At 36.4% G+C, this 20,746-nt stretch overlaps 2 protein-coding genes across 3 annotated transcripts in view; one reads left to right on the top strand and one right to left on the bottom strand.

Moving 5' to 3' along the window:
- Window positions 1–20,746, top strand: part of LOC124636461 — a 30,566-nt gene that overhangs the window by 411 nt on the left and 9,409 nt on the right. Inside the window, exon 1 of one of the 2 annotated variants that reach the window (XM_047172556.1) lies at window positions 633–712. The exons of the other annotated variant lie outside the window; for it this stretch is intronic. The gene's annotated coding sequence lies outside the window, so the exon portion shown is untranslated. Of the gene's footprint in view, window positions 1–632; window positions 713–20,746 lie in introns of those variants that run through there. 2 annotated transcript variants of the gene reach the window in all.
- Window positions 18,190–20,698, bottom strand: LOC124636687. The gene is made up of 3 exons (XM_047172849.1): window positions 19,121–20,698; window positions 18,409–18,676; window positions 18,190–18,266 (listed from the first exon to the last, which is right to left on the bottom strand). Exons 1-3 carry the CDS (start codon window positions 20,696–20,698, stop codon window positions 18,190–18,192), a joined length of 1,923 nt encoding a protein of 640 aa, XP_047028805.1.

Raw genomic sequence — 20,746 nt, 5'->3', positions numbered from 1 at the left:
TTATGCAGCAAAAATCGCGTCGTTGCTGGGCCGATGGTTTATATATTCGAGAGCATAAGCAGAACATGATTCCATTCATGATGTCGTTTATTTCTTAGTCGCCAAGATGCCTTCGCATTTTGCATGGCAACGAACGTCTGCGGACTTGACTAAAAATGGAACGCTCGACTCATAGAAAGTATTGTTCTTCAACATCGAAAGTGTGTTTTATATCTGTTTATCGGCACGATAACCCTTATAACACGAAAACATCATATATTTCTCACTTTCCATTTCATTTAAGTGTGGTATGTAGGTAGAATGCCAACAATAATGTGATGCCTGCATTCGGATAATTTATATCTGCATCGCAATCGGAAATATTTAACATCCCTACTCTCTATTTTTACATTAGCGATGTTTACGTGTTACCTACTTACTTGTTAATATAGCTTATTATTGTGGGCGTCACTCATACAATCATCCATGAATACCATGTTATTGGGTACTTCCCCATACAAGTTTATTCAAGTAACGCTATTCAACGCGAGTTATTTTTTTAGCTGTGTCGGTAGCTATAGAATATCTGTGTTATGTGTGGTTATGTGATGTCGATAAAGCGAAACTTAACATAAATATGTGTAAAGTGTACATACATGAATGTTCTGTGGCTATTAATAGCCGGTGTTGGTATCCGATCGGCTTTATTATTTTTAATTCCATCAACATAAAAGTACGTACTTTTTTTATTAGTTTATGATCACGTGCCGGCAAGTAACCGCGGTCGTTGTGCACACGACCTAATTCGTGTCTATGTTCTGAATCTTAGGTTTCGTTTGCACAGACGGACATGACTTTATGTAGGCAATGTAGGTAGGTAAGTGTGTCGTAAGTAATATTCATCATCATCATCATCATCTCAGCCATAGGACGTCCACTGCTGAACATAGGCCTCCCCCTTTGATCTCCACAGATACCTGTTGGAAGCGACGTAAGTAATATTAAAGTTAAGTAAATAGAATAGAGCAATTTTTATAGAAGTGCTGATCTTTTTGTCTCTCAAATGCTATTCAAGCGTGCGAATTGTCGCTACAGTTTTGTCTTGATCCATAAATTGCATAGAATTAGTAAAAAACACATTTGGGTCACAACTTGGCGTCTCAGGTCATTAAAAACTGTTTAACAACAAGTTTTTTACCCATTGTTATTTATTACGTAAATATTACGAGATGTGATGAAACTCTGATATCATTTGACACTCATACATGATATTTTATTACATACCTATTTACTTACCTCTTGTGTGCCTACGAACTTTAATTTCAGTACTTACCCCTATCCAACTATGGTTTTAGTAAATTACGTAATTTAATTGATCTTCAGAAAAAAGCATTCGACCTTTATTTTCGACCCTCATTGCTCTGAAATCTAAAATCAAATAACTGCATTTATAAAATACAGGGTCGATTTCATAGGTAACTTGAAGTTTCTTATAGGTAATTACGCTAAAAAGTCGTGTCAATTAACTTACAGATGACCTTGACACGAGTGTATTAATGACCTTGAGGGTGACGTCAGGTGCATCAGTTCTCACGACGTACACATCCGACCTTACATTCGCTCTATTAATACGACGAAAATTTAATAAGGGACACATCATTTCAGCAGTTAATTCTGGAAATGAAACGGACAAGAAAGGGACCTATAGACGCTTCCTCAAAAAAAATTGGGGTTCAAGTTTTAAGCTGCGCAACGTAGGTTCGTGACCTGTTTCGCAGTATTATTAAAAAAATAGATCGTTAATCCATCTATCTATGACCATAATCTATCCATACCAAATAGGTGCAGTGGTTTGTTTATCCTCTTCCTCCAATTTCTACTTTCCAGTTTTTATCCTGAGATTTTCTTTTTGGGAACCTACACCTATTTTATGGGTTTTTAGGTTTACCTCCATAAATTGAAGACCTTTTGGTCTATCTAGACTACGGTTTGTAAAACCAGCCAAATGGATCAGAAGCCGTTTTATCTAACGGCTTAGCTGAAATCGTACAGACAGCCTAGTCCAACTAGTAAGTAGTAGTCTAACTAAGTCTCATGTTTGAGTCTTTCCTCGATCTTTAAAAAAAATTAAAATCATTCCTTCCATGACTGTAGTTCATTTAAATCTTGAATAAACGATGGCTGAATTACGGTTTTCTTTCCTCATTTATTATTCCAGTTTAAAATTTCGAAAGACGTCATTCATTCAGTCACTTTGTTTCATTGGTATTTCTTCCATGGACCATTTTTCCTGTTTTGACTACCATGCCGTTTTAATTTTATAGTGGCCTAACAAACTTTTCAGATTTGCTGTTTTTAAGCTGCAGTCCGTCTATTACAAATTGTGACTGTGTCTAGATTGTAACGCAGAGTTTCTTGACCATTTTCTAGTTTGTTTGAACAGGGACATTACAGCAGCCAACTGCCGTCCACTGCTGAAAGTAGACCTCCCCCAATGGGTGCCAATCTGCCCGGTCTTGAGCAGCCCGTATCTATCTACTGCATTCTTCTTGATTAAACTACATATTTTTATTTATAGATCCAATTTATGTAATAATAAACGAACCTACAAAACAACAAACAACACTACGAACGTTTTCCTGTTAAGCGAAAACACCTTTTATTTTATGAAATATAATATATTGATATATTTACTTGATTATAGGGTGACCGAGCCAACGGCCGTTGCCTGACATTTGGCAACCAGTTCCCATTACACTTTTTACAACTTTTACTTCTGTTCTAGTAAAGATTATCTATAGATTAGAGGCTATAGAACTACATTGAGGAAATCGTAAATAAATTCTAGAATTAAAGGCAATTTAGAAACAAAGTTGACATAATTGATTTCGATTAGGTCATTTTACAAGCATTAGAAAGACTCATTTTCTCGTTAATAACATCAGTTAGAACGCTGTAACTCCAACAATCTATCATAAATAAACAATCAGTTGAGATATCCAACGACTGTTTCATTATTCAAGCGGCCAGTAACTTGGTTGCTTTAACTTTGGCTCTTGGCCCCTTTCTCGGAGAGTTGGCAGCTAATTTACCTTCTCTAATAATGTATGGGTATAAAGTGATCCTTTATTTGTTACAATTACTTAGATCTTGAAGCTCATGCCTAAGTCTAGGGATATTTCCAATTTTTTTTTTTTCGACAAACCTAAACTCCTTGTATGTTTTGCCAATTTTTACTCTGGTGTCACTACTTAGCATTTGTATTCATTCTTCCTTGTTTATGTTAACTGTGGAACCCTTGATGACATTCAAAAAAATGTCCAATGTTGTGAAATGGCCTAGAAATAAATTGCGAAATTATTGTGAAATACCAAAGAAGGTTTACCTCTAATCCAATTTATTCTTGTCCTGCAATATGCTTCCTGCTTTAAATCCCTAGATTTTTACACCTAACCTAAAACTTTTATGGACCTTGCTACAAAAAAAAACTCCTGTTTCTCAGGCCTAAGCACAGTTCCATTGTTCGATATAATAATTATACCTGACCTTCACGAGGTCTTCAGATTTAAGCACGAAAACAAACGAATTATCTAATCGCGAGGTATTACATCATAATCATCAGCGGTTATGGTTATTGGCTCAAACATGGCTTCTCGTGTTAACTTTATTAGCAAACAGTCCCATGGGGAAGCTATAACTGCATTGGCTTGTCAAATTTTGCGGATGATATGTGAAATTCGACAGTAACAATGACAATATATAGACAATCAAGACCAATTATTAACACAGGAAATCACAAGACACAAATAACAGTACAATTGCCGGTCTCATCGCTAAACATTATATTATATCTGTAGTCATAATACCCATAAGCAGGTTAACCTAAAAAGGTACTCCCAAAATCGATACTACACTTTATGGGGAGTAATTCCCACCTGTCATTGTTTACCAAAAAGCAGGCATTCGGTTCTCGTAATCCAATATTTCATCCCATGACACCCACTGAAATTGACAAGCTATTCTTAGCCAAGTTCGCGCAGAAATGGTTTACAGCAGTTTATTATCAAGACATGGCGTTTATTGCATACTAGTGGTGTCTGCAGTCCAATTCTATGCTAAAGGAATTAATGAAGAGCACACTAATGGCTTTTACCGTCTTTTTTGAGATCTGTTTCAATACGAAAATTCGTTTATATGTTTTGGGACCCCACAACATTTTTTATATTATGATGACGGAAAACTAAAAGCACAATGTAAAACTGTTACCTAATATTTAGCCATACACGATAAAGTTATGCTCATGTCTCCCTTCACCTTACTTTGCAATGAAAGACTATGTCGGTTATTGCACAATTTGGTTTAACAACTGCTGTGGCGTTAGGAAAACAGATCAAGAATCTCGAGATAACTATTGCTAATGATATCAAATTCTTCAACAACACGTGTGATTAAAAATATTTAAATTTATATCTTTTGAGTGTTTGATGCAGTTGCATCATAGATCTTTGGCACAACATCTGCATAGCCATTCCATTAAAAAATATTTATGTCATGTAGTGTACAATCAAAATTATGACTCAAGTGCAGGAAAGTGTCATAACGTCTATGTTTAACTTGGCTATTAAGTTTTTTACATGGACATGTCTATTTTTGTCTATCATTTATTCGATGCCACAGACGTTCTAATTTCTAACCGCAGCGGTACCACATATTACAATATGTGCTCCAGTTATGTTTCGACGACAACCCCTTGTTAGCTGTACTCGATATTTGACCCAATTCCTGTAGACTGATATTGTTAAAGGCGTATGAAAAGATAAATATAATAGTGATGAAAACCTGCACTGTACAATACTTATTCTTTATAGAAATGTAACATGCAAGTATTAGTTCATTCGCTAAGAAATAAATTCGATGTAACCAACACTATGACTCAATCTGACGAAGGCGGTCGTAATACAGTCGATATATTAGATCTTTGTAATGTAATTGGCAATTCTACCGATGACGGTCTTGGAAGTTCCCGTACAGAAGATCTAGAAATTCAATTACTTAATAAGGTTTATAATTTGCGAACTATTGTGCAATGCTCGATAGAAATGCTGAGTTGCTTCTGTGCAAGCAAAAGTAAATCCTATCTTATCTGACGGGCAACGCATCGCAATCATATTAAGTGATTCATGTAGCAATGTATTTAAATTGGCGTTATCTGAAACCTTTATCGTTTCTGCTGTATTGTTAATTAATATGAGTCCGTATCATAATTTGCATGATCTCTCCCTCAGACGTCCCATCGAGATAACGTATGGGTATTTCCAATCGAACTATGGGTTTTGCATTTTGATATCTCCTGCTTATACCTATCCAGTTGTATTTCCATCCATGGTACTGTATTTCTTTTTCAATGCCTTACCCTTTCCTACCATGGTCGATAACGCGATAAGAAAATTGTGATCTTTGAATGTAACAGGCAATTTACATTCAAAAAGAAACTGCATTGTGTATGCATAATGCGTTTCGTACATATATCTGTTTACAAAAGAGTACTTGACATAGATTGAACTCGTCTTGAGGAAGTATACGCTTCCTGTTCAACACTAATTTAATAAGCGATGCAGTACTTAGGAGAAAAGGAATTTCAAGTTGAATACGAAATGACGGTTTCTCGGCTCATAAGCCACTCATTATCAAATTCATTTACATAAGCATGTAGTTAGCTTAAAGGAAACAAAGGTGCTTAGAGACATATTACAATACCAGTCTTTAGTTAGAGACATTGTAAACAATACATTTTAATAATGAAACGATTCAAAATAAACTAACACACTTTCTTTTACTTAGTTAATGAACAATAAGCTAATGAATCATCAACTGTTCACAGTGCAACGTCTTTTTAAAAAGTAACCTTTCTAAATGGACAATTGTAAAACTCAATGGACGGAAGCTTATGTAATTGGTTACTTAGTTACAATACAATAAGTATTATTTGTTTGTACGCTTTCGTTTAGTAGTCATAGATCCATAAGTGGGACAAGTTGTTGGTCCAAAAATGGTACCTTGGGGAACCCTTCAGGAAATGTGGCAAGATCGCAAATAACATTGATTTTAAACGAATCACAAACTTGTCTAAGTTATTTATATTTTTTTAATCCTATGTACAGTAACGAAAATCTGGAACGTTAACACTATACCGGATGCAGTAGCTAGATAAAATTATAGCCAGTTATGTAAAATATTAGATACTTTTAAAAAGGCAAGTGGAGTTCATATTTTACACTTTTACTTAGTGAGCCATGACCGACAGTCATTCTTCAATAATTGCATATTACTAAATTTTTGCTGCACCTTCAAAGAAGGTAGAAAAGATTTGTACCAGAGAAGAGTTAAAATGTCTTTTGCCCCATAAATGAGTTCCTAGAAAATCCCGCAACGGAAATTGATAAAGAGCCGCTTTTACACGCAAGGGATGAAAACTTCCTACAAATATTACGCTTGAAATTGTGTCCTGGAAAGGCTGTCGTAAAATTTTCCTCTTTGAACAACTTTTGAGAGAATTTCTTTATTATAAAGCTTTGCATTTTCGTTCTATTCATACTCAAAGCACGATGATTATATTTTTAATTATTACCACATATAAGTCTTATCAGATAAGGTTATTTATAGTGGGAATTCCCATAGAAAATCCTTGATCTTTAGCCCTACATCACGATAGGAAAAAGGTTTGGCAATTCCGACTCGGACGTCGATAAAAATAGTTCAGTTTTTTCCTGAACGGTTATCATCGCTTAATTACACTGGTTAAACCATCCAAAAATATTGAAGCAAGTCTGATTAATATGGCCTTTTTGCCCATGTGTTTTTACTTTACATACCTTACTATACTTATATCAATTGTGAGACAATGATTCACGTTGTTTATGGTAACGATTTTGTGAATGTAAATGTAGATACATATGACCCGAACATGTCTGGCTTCAGACAAAATTTTAAGTACGGTATTCGTTTTGCAAATCTTATCTCATTCTTAAGACTTTGTTCAGATAGAATTAAAACTCCAGTTTGACTTCGACGTTATGCGTCAATCAAGTCTTCAATAGACTGGACTTTATGACATGTCGACATGACTTGTTCAGAAAATTCAGTTAAGTTTCAGTCACGCCAAATTGAATTTCAGTGTCCAACAGTCTTTAGCTTGCCTGACTAAAAGCCTTCCTATTGCTACTCGATTACCCAACGCTATGCAATACCCCGAGGCTAGTGTTTAGTGTTTACTATGAAAAGGGATGCACCTGAATTTATCAGGAATTTGAATCCTATCTTACATCGAATTCGGATCGATCTGCAAAATTGAAATGTGACCTAGTTTCATTGACAGCTGACGGTAGTTCGGATTTTCTCCTTTTACAACAATCATAGGGAATCATTTCAGTCTATTGCTGACCGCCGATGGATACGATCTTATCTGTATCGCGCGTGCTATATTCAGGATCACTAAAGTGGATTTATAAGTGTTGACTAGTGTATCTGTCTTTATTCGTGTAGTGATTGACAGTAGTGAAGTGTGTGTTATCACTAATATAATTAATTAACAATTAAGTTTATCACAAACAATTGTTACTTTGACAACGGGAAGATGGCGTCCATTACTCCGAAGATTCGGAGACTCGTTGACGTAGGTAACTTGGCAGCTGATCATTTTTCTATCAACATTGTTGACAAACATGTTGTAAAAAGTCTAGTACTAATTGGTTATTAAGTACTACGTAGTAGGTAATTGTTTGGATAAAGAACAATGTCAGATGTCCATAGTAACTTAGGCTCAATAAAAATATTTCATGTACAGTGAAAATTCTTACAGTTTTTTGTGTAGTTTAATGTCAGAAGCTTTTCTATGTTTTCCACTTTTGCATTGAACTTCTCAAAACCAAATTATTCCAAATTATTCAAACGAAAAACCTGAACTCGATAAACAAAATAATTACTTATTAACATGATATTTTTTTTTGGAAAAGTTCTAGATAACAATTAAATATTTTATAAGAAGCTAGTATTTTATATGTAAATTGTTGTAGTAAAGAACTTTGTGTCCGTGAGAATTCAGTTTTAAAAGTTGATAGGGTGGGCCGAAACCTGACATTGTTCTTTGAAGCCACGCTTGCGAGTGGTTTGTGCTCTGACACAATCTAGCACGTGTCGAGATTTAATTAGTGCACTACAGTCAGCAGGATAATTTATGGCCTTAAGAATTTCCTTAATCATAAGACAATTACTAAGGTGTTCTTTTACCTATAAGTCTGTGTTTTTCTATCACTATATATTTTAAATTTTTTCCTGACTGGTGATGCCATATCTTATGGTATCCACATCTTTTTTACTGGAATTAGTTAATCTTTCCTTATGAGACTTTTTGTCATAACTTCATCAATCCATTATTAAAACATAAAAGTGATATTCGTATTAAAATAATATGTTAAATAGGAAAAAGTGTATATTAACGAAAATGTAAACATTAAATTCTATCCATATACCACTGAAAGTAATTAATGAGGTATACATTTTAATTAACTGGGGGCAATGACATTTTGATAACTGAGCAACAGTTTATACTGAATACTAGGCTATTATTAGCATTCGAAGTATTTTTGTTTGTTGTTCAACCATTTTGTCACACCCGATTTCATTTTGCACCTTATTTAAGAAAAAGCAGTTAAATACTTGGCAATACTCATACCCCTTGCTTTCTTCCTAAACATACCTACTCATTCATGTCTTAGAAAACAAAATCTTATCTAGAAAGGCTACACAGTCAGTGTACTTTACGTATTCTGAAATTGTCAACACGCAATTAGCAAGTCTAGCAACTTTTTTTTCCTTCTCTGTAGAAGAAGAGGTCTTTGCCCTACAGTAGAACAGTAATAGACTACTTGTGTATGCACACGATGTGTGACAAAACTGTACGAATCCCCTAAGGACCTATAACGGGACCACCTTGGAATTCTACTTACAAAAAAAAACATCAGTTTAACGTTTATAACAATGAGTTTCTAACAATAATTAATTATTACATAATTGATGATAATGAACTAATGGCCGTCCGTGCGCTTGCGCCACTCAAAATAAAATGGCGAATGTGCCAAGCGAATGTTTTGTAAACAAGTCTTATGCGCATGATAAGATTCCTTTAAACATGAAAACAGATTTGTTGACCTGATCTCTTGGGTGGAAGTGTATTGTATTATGTCCATTGCTGGTTTACTTACGGAAGAGCTTAGGGCAGTGCGTTTCAACGAGTCAATGGAAATGATAATTGCGAACTTTTCAACTGTCTTTCTGTATTTGTCTGCAATGTTCGCAAAATCTTGATTGAGTGACTAATTATTATTGTTTCTCCGATCCAAGAAGTACCAATACTTTTCATTTAAATTATGAAATCCTTCCGATCAAGCTTCCGTACAGTCGTCAATTAAATAAAATATGCACCAGGCTCGCTATTAGCTTACGAAGCTTCCAAATGACCTATATTCCCGAGTTGACATGCACGGGCCGGTTTCGAAAACAAAACAACCCCTCACAAAGTGTGTAAATTGGATCCTGGAGTTCTTTATTCCGGTGAAAAAAGAACAAATATTGAATAGAAGGGACGGTGTGACGAAAATTTATTTCGGGTTTGCGATAGATAGATTCTTTGGGAATTTGTGTCGGTTTTTGTTATTAATTCTAGTTTTGTAGAAGAGAAGGATGTTTCGGACAGAAAAATCTGGTACCCGACCATGTTAGGTGCAGTTTTCAACCTTACTACGAGTAGATGCTACTGAATATTTTTTCTAATCCGAACTACTCAACTAACATATCAAAACAAAAATAGACACTTCATGATCGTCAGCCCAGGTAAGGTCTCCTAACGTTATTGTTTCCTCATCCAAACCTAGGAAGAAATGATCACAAACTAATTACAGAAATGTTTGTATGCATAAGTATTATGTAGTCTCAGTATAATAACATCGTTACCTGTCATTTGTTCAGCCTCCATCAGCATATGTTGTAAGCTATTATTTTAAGCTTATGGTTTGATATGACAAACCCATGAGAAAGTTCTAGAAAGTTTGTCGCAAGGACTAATGATGTGTAATTTGGTCTTTACCGTCATCAACATTTTTCCCTAAATTCAACAAATTGAACTCATAGTGTCCTTTGTGAGTTGCAAATTAGCTACAAAAGGCAATATTTCCAAGGAATATCTGCTGTTCTGTTTATTTATTAGATCATCGTCAGTCAACCTTTATTATAGGTATTGTGATCTATCTTCAAGATATACGCGCGAGTTTTATTGTTTATAATCTAAGGGGCTTACTGGTATTTAGTCATGTTTTCCTTATCCGTTCCTTTTCCTATTTTTTCAGACACTCTTCACTTTCCTCTATGTTACTTTTGTCTTGTTCATCTTTAGTATCTTTACTTAATTCTGAGTTTAATCTTGCTTTCAACGCAACAAATACTTCACTGAAATATTCCTTTCATTCATATCAAACTTCCTCCATTAAATATCGAATCAATGGTGCCAATTACATCAATCAGGAACGAATCTGTATGTATGTGGTGACCCATATACAGTTCACAGGCATCTGGGTGTTGATGCTGTGGTTTCATCGAAGCCTTTTCCTAGAACTGTAACCGACTACTTTTATGTGGTGCAAATCGATAATTTGGGTGTATGAGTTTATGTGTTACGTCTTTTAATTAGGTGGCAAAAATAACAGTCCTTAAATGATCTTTTTGCGGATGTAAGCTCGTCTTAGAGTGATTTATGAGAGTAGTTTAATTTATCGATTCCTATAGTCTGTTCATTATCAGTTTTTCTTCAAACTTCATTAGAAAATTCCAACAAAAATTTTTTGCTCTTCACTTCTAACCTGCTATTATCCGCTATCAAACGCTTTACAGATACTGACATTCTAATTTTAGCTTACAAATAATATGGTATATACAACTAACATCAAATTTTCAAATAAACAACCCTAAAACCCATGTCATAAAGTTAAAAATTCCTTGTCGTAACTTAACATGCATCTTGATAATCGCATATGGTCTTACATAAGAAATTCAACCTTAATTGGTGATGTTAAGGTATGAAATGGTTTGGCAGGGTGTTTGAACAAATTGTTAACTCAATTATTCATAGCTAGGCTTCCGCTCTGGTGGTTCCCGTTGGTTTAAGTAATACTATTATTACTTAATTCTTAGACAATTGAAGACTGTTTGACGATTACTTGATTCTTCGATCCATTTTCCCGTCTTTGAAGATGGAATCGTTTGACGAATGCATGACGTTTGATAGCAAGTTGTCGTCAAGCAATCTGCATTTACCGACTGCATGCGCTTGTTATGCGTTTTCGTTGATACTAGGCCTAATGGTAATAAAGCTTTGTTACCATTGACACGTGTCACCATGAATACACAAATCTACACGTGTTTCAACAAAACTGCTTTATTGGAACTATTGTTTGTTTGTTTGTCATATTATTGACAACACACGGTTCATACACTAGAGGATTATTATCTCTGTATACTCGTGTCAATAGGGATGTAATAATTATTATCATTTAGAAAAAAATACAGCAGTTGTGCTAAAAATCTGTGTTTTTCGTTACATTGTTGGATATGATATGTTATTTAGCTTGTGTTCGATCTAGATTTGTTATTATGAGATAAATGCTTAAGTTACCTACCATCCCCACTATGCAAATTAAATTTGAGTTAAAAAGGAGGGTGCATGAAGTGCACTACGAATGGTAGTGAAAATTCGGTACACGCTAGAAAACATTGTTTGGTTATATGCACAAATATCAGGACTCACTGTTTCGATTTGAAAAATTCTTCCAGTGACAGATGGCCTATTTATCTAATAAGATATAGGCTATGTGCGGACAAGTTCCCACGGATGAGTGGATGGGTAAATCAGCTTGTGAAAGCTAGTTTTAGATATGGAAAAAATAGAAGATTTTGAAGGAAAATATTAACTTTCTTCATCAAGTCTAACATATATCGCAATAAATCAGGAAGTGTGGGTCACATTCCTCGCTGATTGTTGACCCCTACACTAGCTCGTTGTTTTAATATTTTGTTGATTGATAAGCGCGTGCGCACAGTCGCGATATGTTTCTACTTTTCCGGGTGACAACTGTTCTTGTTGATTTGGTTTTACTTGGTAATTGATATTATTTGAGTATACAGTGTTTTTATGTAAGTATTACTAATTAAAACTTATTACTGCTATACGTTCTGCGTCGCTCTTGGCAGGTAAAACTAGATTCATACATATAAGTGTTGTCTTCTTATTATTTTTATTTCTGGCTCCTTCGTTTATTTTCGAAGAATTTGCCAAACTCAAGGTAGAAAACCGGCCAAGTGCGAGTCGGACTCGTGCACGAAGGGTTCCGTAAATTACAGTTAAATCAACCTATCTCAAAAACTATAAGAGATACTTTGATCAAACCAAAAATCGTTGAAAGAGTTAATTAGCATGCATCACCTCTATTTTTTTTAGAATTTTATACCCCGTAGTTATAAAAATAGAGGGGGGGGGACATACTTTTTACGACTTTGAGAGCTGATATCTCAAAAACCGTTCACTTTAAGAAAAATGTTTTTTAAAAAACTTTATATCATTTTAAAAGACCTTTCCATTGATACCCCACACGGGTATGTACATCGAAAAAAAAAATTTCATCCCTCAGTTACATGTATGGGGGGCCCCACCCCCAATTCTTTTTTTTACTATTTAGTGTCATATTTTTGTAGCGGTTCATACAACACATATTCCCATCAAATTTCATCACTGTAGTACTTATAGTTTCCGAGTAAATCGGCTGTGACAGACGGACAGACGGACAGACGGACAGACGGACATGACGAAACTATAAGGGTTCCGTTTTTGCCATTTTGGCTACGGAACCCTAAAAATGACACTGTGAACGCATATATGTACTCAGATCAGGATTTCTTTCATAAAAGAAGAAACATATTAATGCGTTATGACGCAAGAAAGAGAACTCAAGTTCTTCGAAAAAAAAATGTCGTGTTCAAGAATAATTACCAGTAATTCATACGCGAAACAATGGGTCAACGCATAAAACGTCAGTACAATTCAGAAAAGTGTGACCTTGTTATTGCAAAATGCAATTGCAAAGATGGCTGCCGACCTCGACCTTGAAGCATTTTGACAGCCACGTCAATTGAATATGACAGACAAACAGAAAAAAAAAAAAACAAAATATGAACACATAGATCAACTACCAAGTTATAAGTGCGTGCGTCGAAATAGGGAACTAAAATGAAATGTACTAGATTTGACGTTTATTTGACAGCTGCCCTTTGCAGGTGGCGCCGCTATTTACTTGTGTCAGGTTTTTGTAGCCCATCCACAATCATAATCATATTTTGCTATGTAAAAAATGATGACTAATTCGACATAAAAATATCAGTATCGCCATGTTAATCTAGTTTGTGCAGCGATTTTCCTCTTTCAAATGTCAAATCGATTCTTATTGCTTTTATCGGTAAACCATGCAATGATTATTTTAATGCTATGAACATGAAGTCTTAACCTTTTTCTCAGTACTATAAAAACAACATAAATTAAGAAACAAACAAAAATGTAAGGTAAACTGGTCTTAATAACCTCATTAATTTGATTAATAGAGCTCCATCGTTAAGTAGCATAATATAATTAATCGTTTTCAGAATACTAAACACCCCCTCTTTAGTCAGATGTTACAGTGTTTGGTTGTATAATAGCTTCTTATTAATTCACTGTACGGTTGGCTTGCAGTCGCTTCTGTGGACTGCAGTTATCCGGTTGAATACTCTGCTAGCCAAACCAACCGTTCGTTGTTACGGTTCCGTGGTAACTGGTCTTGTGACTACGAGGGGGGGAGTAACCTTGCCTTTACAAACAAATTATGACAGAACATCGAACCTGTTTATGCGTGCAAGGTGTTTCTAATTATTGTGTTAAACGCGATATGTCCTGTTCAAAACTTGCAAAATTAGTGCAACGGAATAATTGAAGAATGGCAAAAAATGCATGCTTTCTGCTGCGCAAGCCCGTTGTTAAAATAGGCGCTAAATAGCTGTTAATTACTGGAGTCGTTTATCTAGATAACGAGTTGAAAAGTGGATTTTTTAATGCTATCGGTATTTTTCAGCGTTAAAAAGAAATAATCCACATTCTTGTCTAAACTGACGCCTTTCAACGACTAAGTCTGTGATGTAACCTAAATTCTTGCGATTCCACTCACTTTAAAAAGTCGAAAGCTTGGCTTTGCGCATGCGACCTGCGGTGCGCACGAGTTTTCACTTTCACGGGCCGTTGCCCCTTCGGCCAACCTCGGCATACTTCGGCTCATTGGGTCAAGGCTGTTCAGACGGGAATTTGATGTGATATCGAGACCTTCAGATTTGGGCCACGATGAGAATATTTAATAGAAAATTAAAGTTTTTTTTGGCATCCCTTGTTTATGGCTAAAAGTCACTTTAATTGTATTTATGGGCCAGTAAAAAATTATTTACGATTTTGAACTTATTTTCTGTCTGCGCTATAATATTTCAGATACAAAAACTGATAGTTCGCATGCATGATTTCACTTGAACGTAGCAAACAGTTCACTTTAGAGTTTGGTTTTAACAGTATCCTGGCTAATTCGCTTCAGCACGGAAAAAGAATATCGTGAACGCATAAATTAACACACATTCCTCGTCATCAGGGTTGCCTCTTGTCCATAACGTAACGAAGACGTACTGACACCAGCTATTTTAGTTTTAAGACAAATTCATTTTTGAAGTGGTTCGTTATCAAAAATTGTATGACGCTGACGCCAAACGCGATGGCTGAGACTAGCAAGCAATTTCAATTTCGAGTAATCCGTGAGAGGGATTTCATTACATTTCTCTCTCTATCAAACGGGAATTTGGATTTGGGAGTTGTTGATGGTCACAAATTCCATGAAACTTTAGAGCAAACCTCAAATTGGTAGGGCTTGTTAGAAAATATGACAGAACAGTAAAAAGTCGACATAAACCCATGCATTTTGTGCCTGTTTATTCTTTCTGACAGCCCTATTACCTCGTTATCGTTTTCAAACGCTCGCGTTGAATCATTTATGTATTAACCTAATTTTGGTACCTTCGATACTTACGAGTAGCGTCTGTCAACAATATAAATTGAACTGACTTGTAGCACGAATATTTACAAAATAATTTATGTATTGGAGCCATTTTTTTATTAGAATTTATTGGATGGTGAATTAAGTAATGGAGGGGTCCTTATTGGAACGTAAGAGTCACAATTAGACTTAAATCAGGGTAGAATATAAACTCAGTTGGCATATGCGCTGTATGTGACTTTCCATACATCATACCTACAGCAGAATTGCAAGTTTTACTTGATATTTATGATCATATTGGTGATAACTTCATAATTATATCGAGAAACCGCACTAAATCATTTTTGCGTGATAGAGCAAACCTACAAAAACTGTTAAACCCAAATAATATTTGAGTCTAATTAGAACTGCAAGAGACAAGAGTTCATATGAATAAAGAATACATTTCTGCAAAACGGATTCCCTAAAGTTTCACAGGGATCTTAGAATATTTGGAACGGTAGTTGCTTCATGTTAATTATTGATATTCAGACACTTGAGGGACTGGAAACAATCTAAGGCCTAGACCCTACGAAAGCGGATGGGAACAAAGCGGAGAAATTTTTAAACAACCAATAGAATGTCCCCTGAGAGATGAGATGTTTGGATGTTTTATTACATGGTGGTCTACCAAACTTCTTTCTGTCGCTTTATCACTAAGGGTGACCAGAGTTTCTGAATTAAGATCTATTCAGGATATAACTTCTGGAAATTATTTTTGCTCTACACAAACCAAACTAAATATGTAGTATCTAAAGAATTTAATATGAACACGTTTTCCTTCACGTGTGGCCAAACTGTTTGTTGTGCTCCTCTTGTTGTATTTATCTCAATACTAAGATAATAACAAGTTTATGTTATACATTGCAGATAAAAAATATGTTAGTAGGTATGTTTCGTTAATTTGTTTGTAGTATCGTGCCCGGATCTCTCTTAATTCTCTTAAAGTTCATCTTCACACATTGCTTATTTTTTTGTACTTCTTAACAATGGTTTTTTCCTGGTCTTGTTCAGAAAATTCCTATTGTTATACATACATACATGCATAGTATGTTACGTCACTTCTTTCAAAGAAATACCACGAAGCTGTTAAGCGTTAATGAGGTTTTGAAGACCAATGAGTGCTCAGCCTTAATTAGGCTGAGCAACCATAAGTTTGCCGTTTTTATGAAGGTTGACATCAGAAACTTGACCTGACCTCTTTGATGTTAGGAACATTTCCATAGTTTTCTAATTAGCACCAAAAATCTCTAAGGTCCAAAGAGAAAATCTAAAGGAGAACTCAGAACAGCGAAGTTCATACAAAAAATTGGCTAAAAAAACTTCCGGCGGTTTTATTATCGTGTCGGCTAGCGAAGTGAAGTGGGGTCGACCGCTTCAGCCCTATTGTGGCTCCGAGAGCCTGTCCTTCAAGCCGGATAAAAATCTGCGCAAAACATACAGCTTATTGCTTGGGATTATTTAGCTTGTGGTTTTAGGGGGTTGATAAATATGGATCTCTGATTGATCATGTTGTGCTCGGATGTTTAATTAATCAAGTTTTACTTTCAGACAGAACTGAAAGAAGTAATTTTATCTTAATTGATCAGGTCACATTAAAGCACACTATACCTGATCTATATCTTCTATACCTAGAAAGAAAGAAAGAAAGAAAATACATTTAATTACGTAATTGAGGACGCATACATAAGTACCTACATAAACAATCAATATAATAAATAAAACAAAAAAGGGCTAAAATAGAAAGAAAACAAACATGAGGGGGTAGTATGCGTCACAACCACGCAATACGGCCCTCGCTCAGCATGATGCTGCGACCCCGTGCGAGACAAAGTCCCAGCGCTGATTTTCAGCGACAGCCGAAACTAACGTTATGGCGTCCAACGGGTGATTATGCGAATATGTGTTAAATAAATTGTGTTTAAATATATATTAAATAAATAGTGTTTCTTTGAAGAATATAATAGAATATAATTAGTTTACTCCATATGATCAAAATACATGTGGTCGCGCCATTAATTATCTATGCCTGTAAACCATAGAGGTCAGTGCTGTAACTTAAACATCTGTCAAAAACTATTTCAGCTACTGAAAATAAAAATGTATTTTTAATGGCGACCGACGCTTTCGTACTTTATTATAAGAGGGTAATATGCTTTACAAAATATTGTATAGTGTGTATGTATCATACGAGATAAGTATCTTGAGCAACGAGTGACTAAGTTTTATCTTATCCCAGTTTGGGATCGTGCGAGGTGTTATAAAATATGCTTTGTCATGACGGTGGGTGAGTAGAAGTTACACGTGGATTGCGAATAGTACGTAGTAAGCAGCATTCAACTTTAAATTAAAAAACAACATTTTAGTTAAATTAGGGAATATAAAAAGTAAGGAATAATAATGATTTAATTAAATTTAGAATTAACATTAAAATCGTAATGAATTGATATCACAGGTACATAAAAATATATGAGGACATAACAAAGAACACAGATGAAGGATATTTGGAGCAATATGAGCCGACACAGCCCCTCCTCCAAGATTGCTCAACGATCAGGAGCCACGCTTCTGCTACAAGTGTGCCTCCAATGCATCCCACGCCTCAGGAAATCCCTACACCAGCGCATGTACGCCATGACCCCGTAGGTAAGTGACAATACAAACAGTTACCATGCGTATCAGCCAGTTTGTTCCCTTAATAAATGTTTTTTAAGTAGGTATTTGAATGGTAACTTTGATTTCAGGCGTCGCAATGGTGGAGGGATATCATTCCAACAGCGTGTGGCTGCAAACTTGAAACAACCTCGGAATGCTATGGTACGATGCATTGGTACCACCAGAGGGCATACCACGGACCGGAGACCATGATCTGAACGGATGGGTTTCCAGGTCAACTTGCTATATAGGTATTCTGGTTTTTTTGAATCAATAACTCCAAAAAGCAAATTGGCCAAGTGCAGCCTCCTCCTGGCTGCCATCTTTAATATATCCAGATTATTTATGTACGGAGTCACGTGGCTTCTTCGAGGAATGTTTGTGCAGAACCGAACACAGGCATTTTGAATACGCTGTATAACGTGTTCTGTCCTAGAAAGAAGGCATGGTCCATACACTATATCACAATAGTTTAGCCTAGATAGAATAAGACTGTCAACGAGTTGTTTGCGCAATGGGATGGACAGGTACTTTCGTATTCCATACAGAACCTTCAGTCTATAAAAACAGTTACGCAGAACATTATTGATATGGGCCTCAAACCTTAATTCGGGATCCATAGTTAAACCCAGATTGCATACTAGCTCAACTCTCTCAATGCTCTCGCCCATGACTGTCAACGCAGGATTAGTGGTCAAGATTGTACGCACTTGGTTCCTAGAACCCAGAACTATAAACTTCGATTTAAGGGGGTTAAGTACCAGAGAGTTCACTTCAGACCATTCAACCACTCTCTGCAAATCTTCGTTGATTTTCTGCACAGCCACAGATGTTTCATCAGCCTTGAAAGAGATGTACAATTGTATATCATCGGCGTACATATGGTAATTACAGTGAATGAATGACTTTGTGATATCTGCACTGTACAGTATGTACAACAGGGGCCCCAAAATCGAGCCTTGAGGAACGCCCCTCGACACGCGGAGGGGGGCGGATGACACCCTTGACCCATCTTCTGTGTGCAATTCCACTAACTGAGATCGATCGGAGAGGTAGCTTCTAAACCACTCAACTGCATCAGGGTCAAAGCCGTAGAAAGCCAATTTGGACAACAATAGAGTGGTGTTGATTGCGTCAAAAGCGCGGGAAAAATCTAGCAATGCCAGGATTGTACCCTCCCCCCTATCGCGCGCTTCAAGAATATTCCCTACAACATCAGCCAAAGCCGTTGCAGTACCCCTACCCTGTCTAAACCCTGATTGCAGATCTGGAAGAATTTTATTTACCTCCAGAAAATTTACTACTTGGGAGTAGACTACCCGTTCTAGAATCTTGGAGAGGCAAGGCAGAATACTGATAGGTCTCAAGTCCTTTGTACTGACTGGATTATTATTTTTGGATATAGGTCGGACGATAGCGCATCGCCATAGTTCAGGGAATGTACTCGTGGTAATAGAGCAGTTAATTATATCAGTAATGGCTTGCAAGGCATTAGGCAAAGCAAGGGATATCATATCAAGGCTGATACAGTCGATACCTTGTGCATTAGATCCCAGGCTCTTAATTATCTTAAGAACAGCCTCGGCGTTGGTCGTTGTAAGACTGAATGTGGCATCACCAAAGCTATGTGTCTCAAAGTAGGACTGCTGTGACACATTTAGATGACAGTTGCCCGGCACATCCAGGAACGCAGCATTAATTTCATCAGGGTTGTTGAAATGTCCTGGTAGTAATCTTTGCGTGTGATCTGGCAGCACATCAGACTTTAGGTTGCGCCATAACAGTTTAGGGTCCTTAATATGGTCATTGATGCTCTTTGTGAAATATGATTTCTTCTCGCTAGCCAGGGCCGTAATAGCTTGATGCTTGAGTTGAAGATAATATTGCTTATGTCCTGGTAACTTAGTTTTGCGAAACCGTGCCCTTGCCTCATCTCTCATCTTCGATATTAGCCTAACATTATCAGTTATCCACGGAGTGGGACGGGTTTTAAAGGTCATGCTTTTGAGAGGAGCATGGAGATCAAAAAGCTGATTCAAAAAGAAGTTAAATGTTTGCACCATATCATTAACATTACTCATGTCACCAACCGATGACCATGGTATATTCCCCAAATCCATTATGAAGTAGTCCTCCAGTATGTTTTTGAGCGGACGAAATACAACCGACCTGGGTTTGAACGTAGGCTTTTTAAAAATTGTCTCGCATGTGATAAACGAGTGATGGCCAAGCTCACTAATATGATTCACAATGACGTTACGAGTAGGAGCATCTGTGCAGACAACATCAATTAGCGAACTACTGTCTCCCACATAGTGTGTGGGTGTTTGCACTAGCTGTTGAATATTCAAGTGATTGAGAAACTCCGTAAGTTCTTTCGTTTTTGTGCTATCAACATCTAACATATTAACGTTAAAGTCTCCCAACAGAATCAGATGATCATAAGGTGCCAACCCACTAATGCTGTCAGTCAAGGCGTCCAGAAAAGTATGTAACTCTAGCCATGGTGGACGATAAGCAGTGCCAATAAGTAGTTTTTTTTTATTGACATTGAGGTTCAGCCAGAGCTGTTCCACATTGCTGTGCTCAGGATGAGGTCTGATGCGCGCAGTGATTCCATTTTTAAGGTAAAATGCGACCCCTCCGCCTCGCCCACCACGGACAGTCGTGGGACGCGGTATGTGTTTAAGTCTATACCCAGGCACACTAGGCGCGCGGCCATCCTCACCCTTGCGCAACCAAGTTTCGTTGATAGCCATTATATCCACGGAATAGTTGCCCATGGCTATCAGAAATTGATCTTGATTAGTCCCCAGTGAACCTGCGTTTAACAAACCAAACTTGATGTATTTAGCTGGAGTCATTTGCATTTGTTATGTACTGTAAATTTAATTATGTATATAGATTTTGTT

Source organism: Helicoverpa zea, chromosome 14 (genome assembly GCF_022581195.2).
Source record: "Helicoverpa zea isolate HzStark_Cry1AcR chromosome 14, ilHelZeax1.1, whole genome shotgun sequence".
NCBI classification, from domain to species: domain Eukaryota; kingdom Metazoa; phylum Arthropoda; class Insecta; order Lepidoptera; family Noctuidae; genus Helicoverpa; species Helicoverpa zea.
This window is presented reverse-complemented; position numbering and strand designations above follow the sequence as displayed.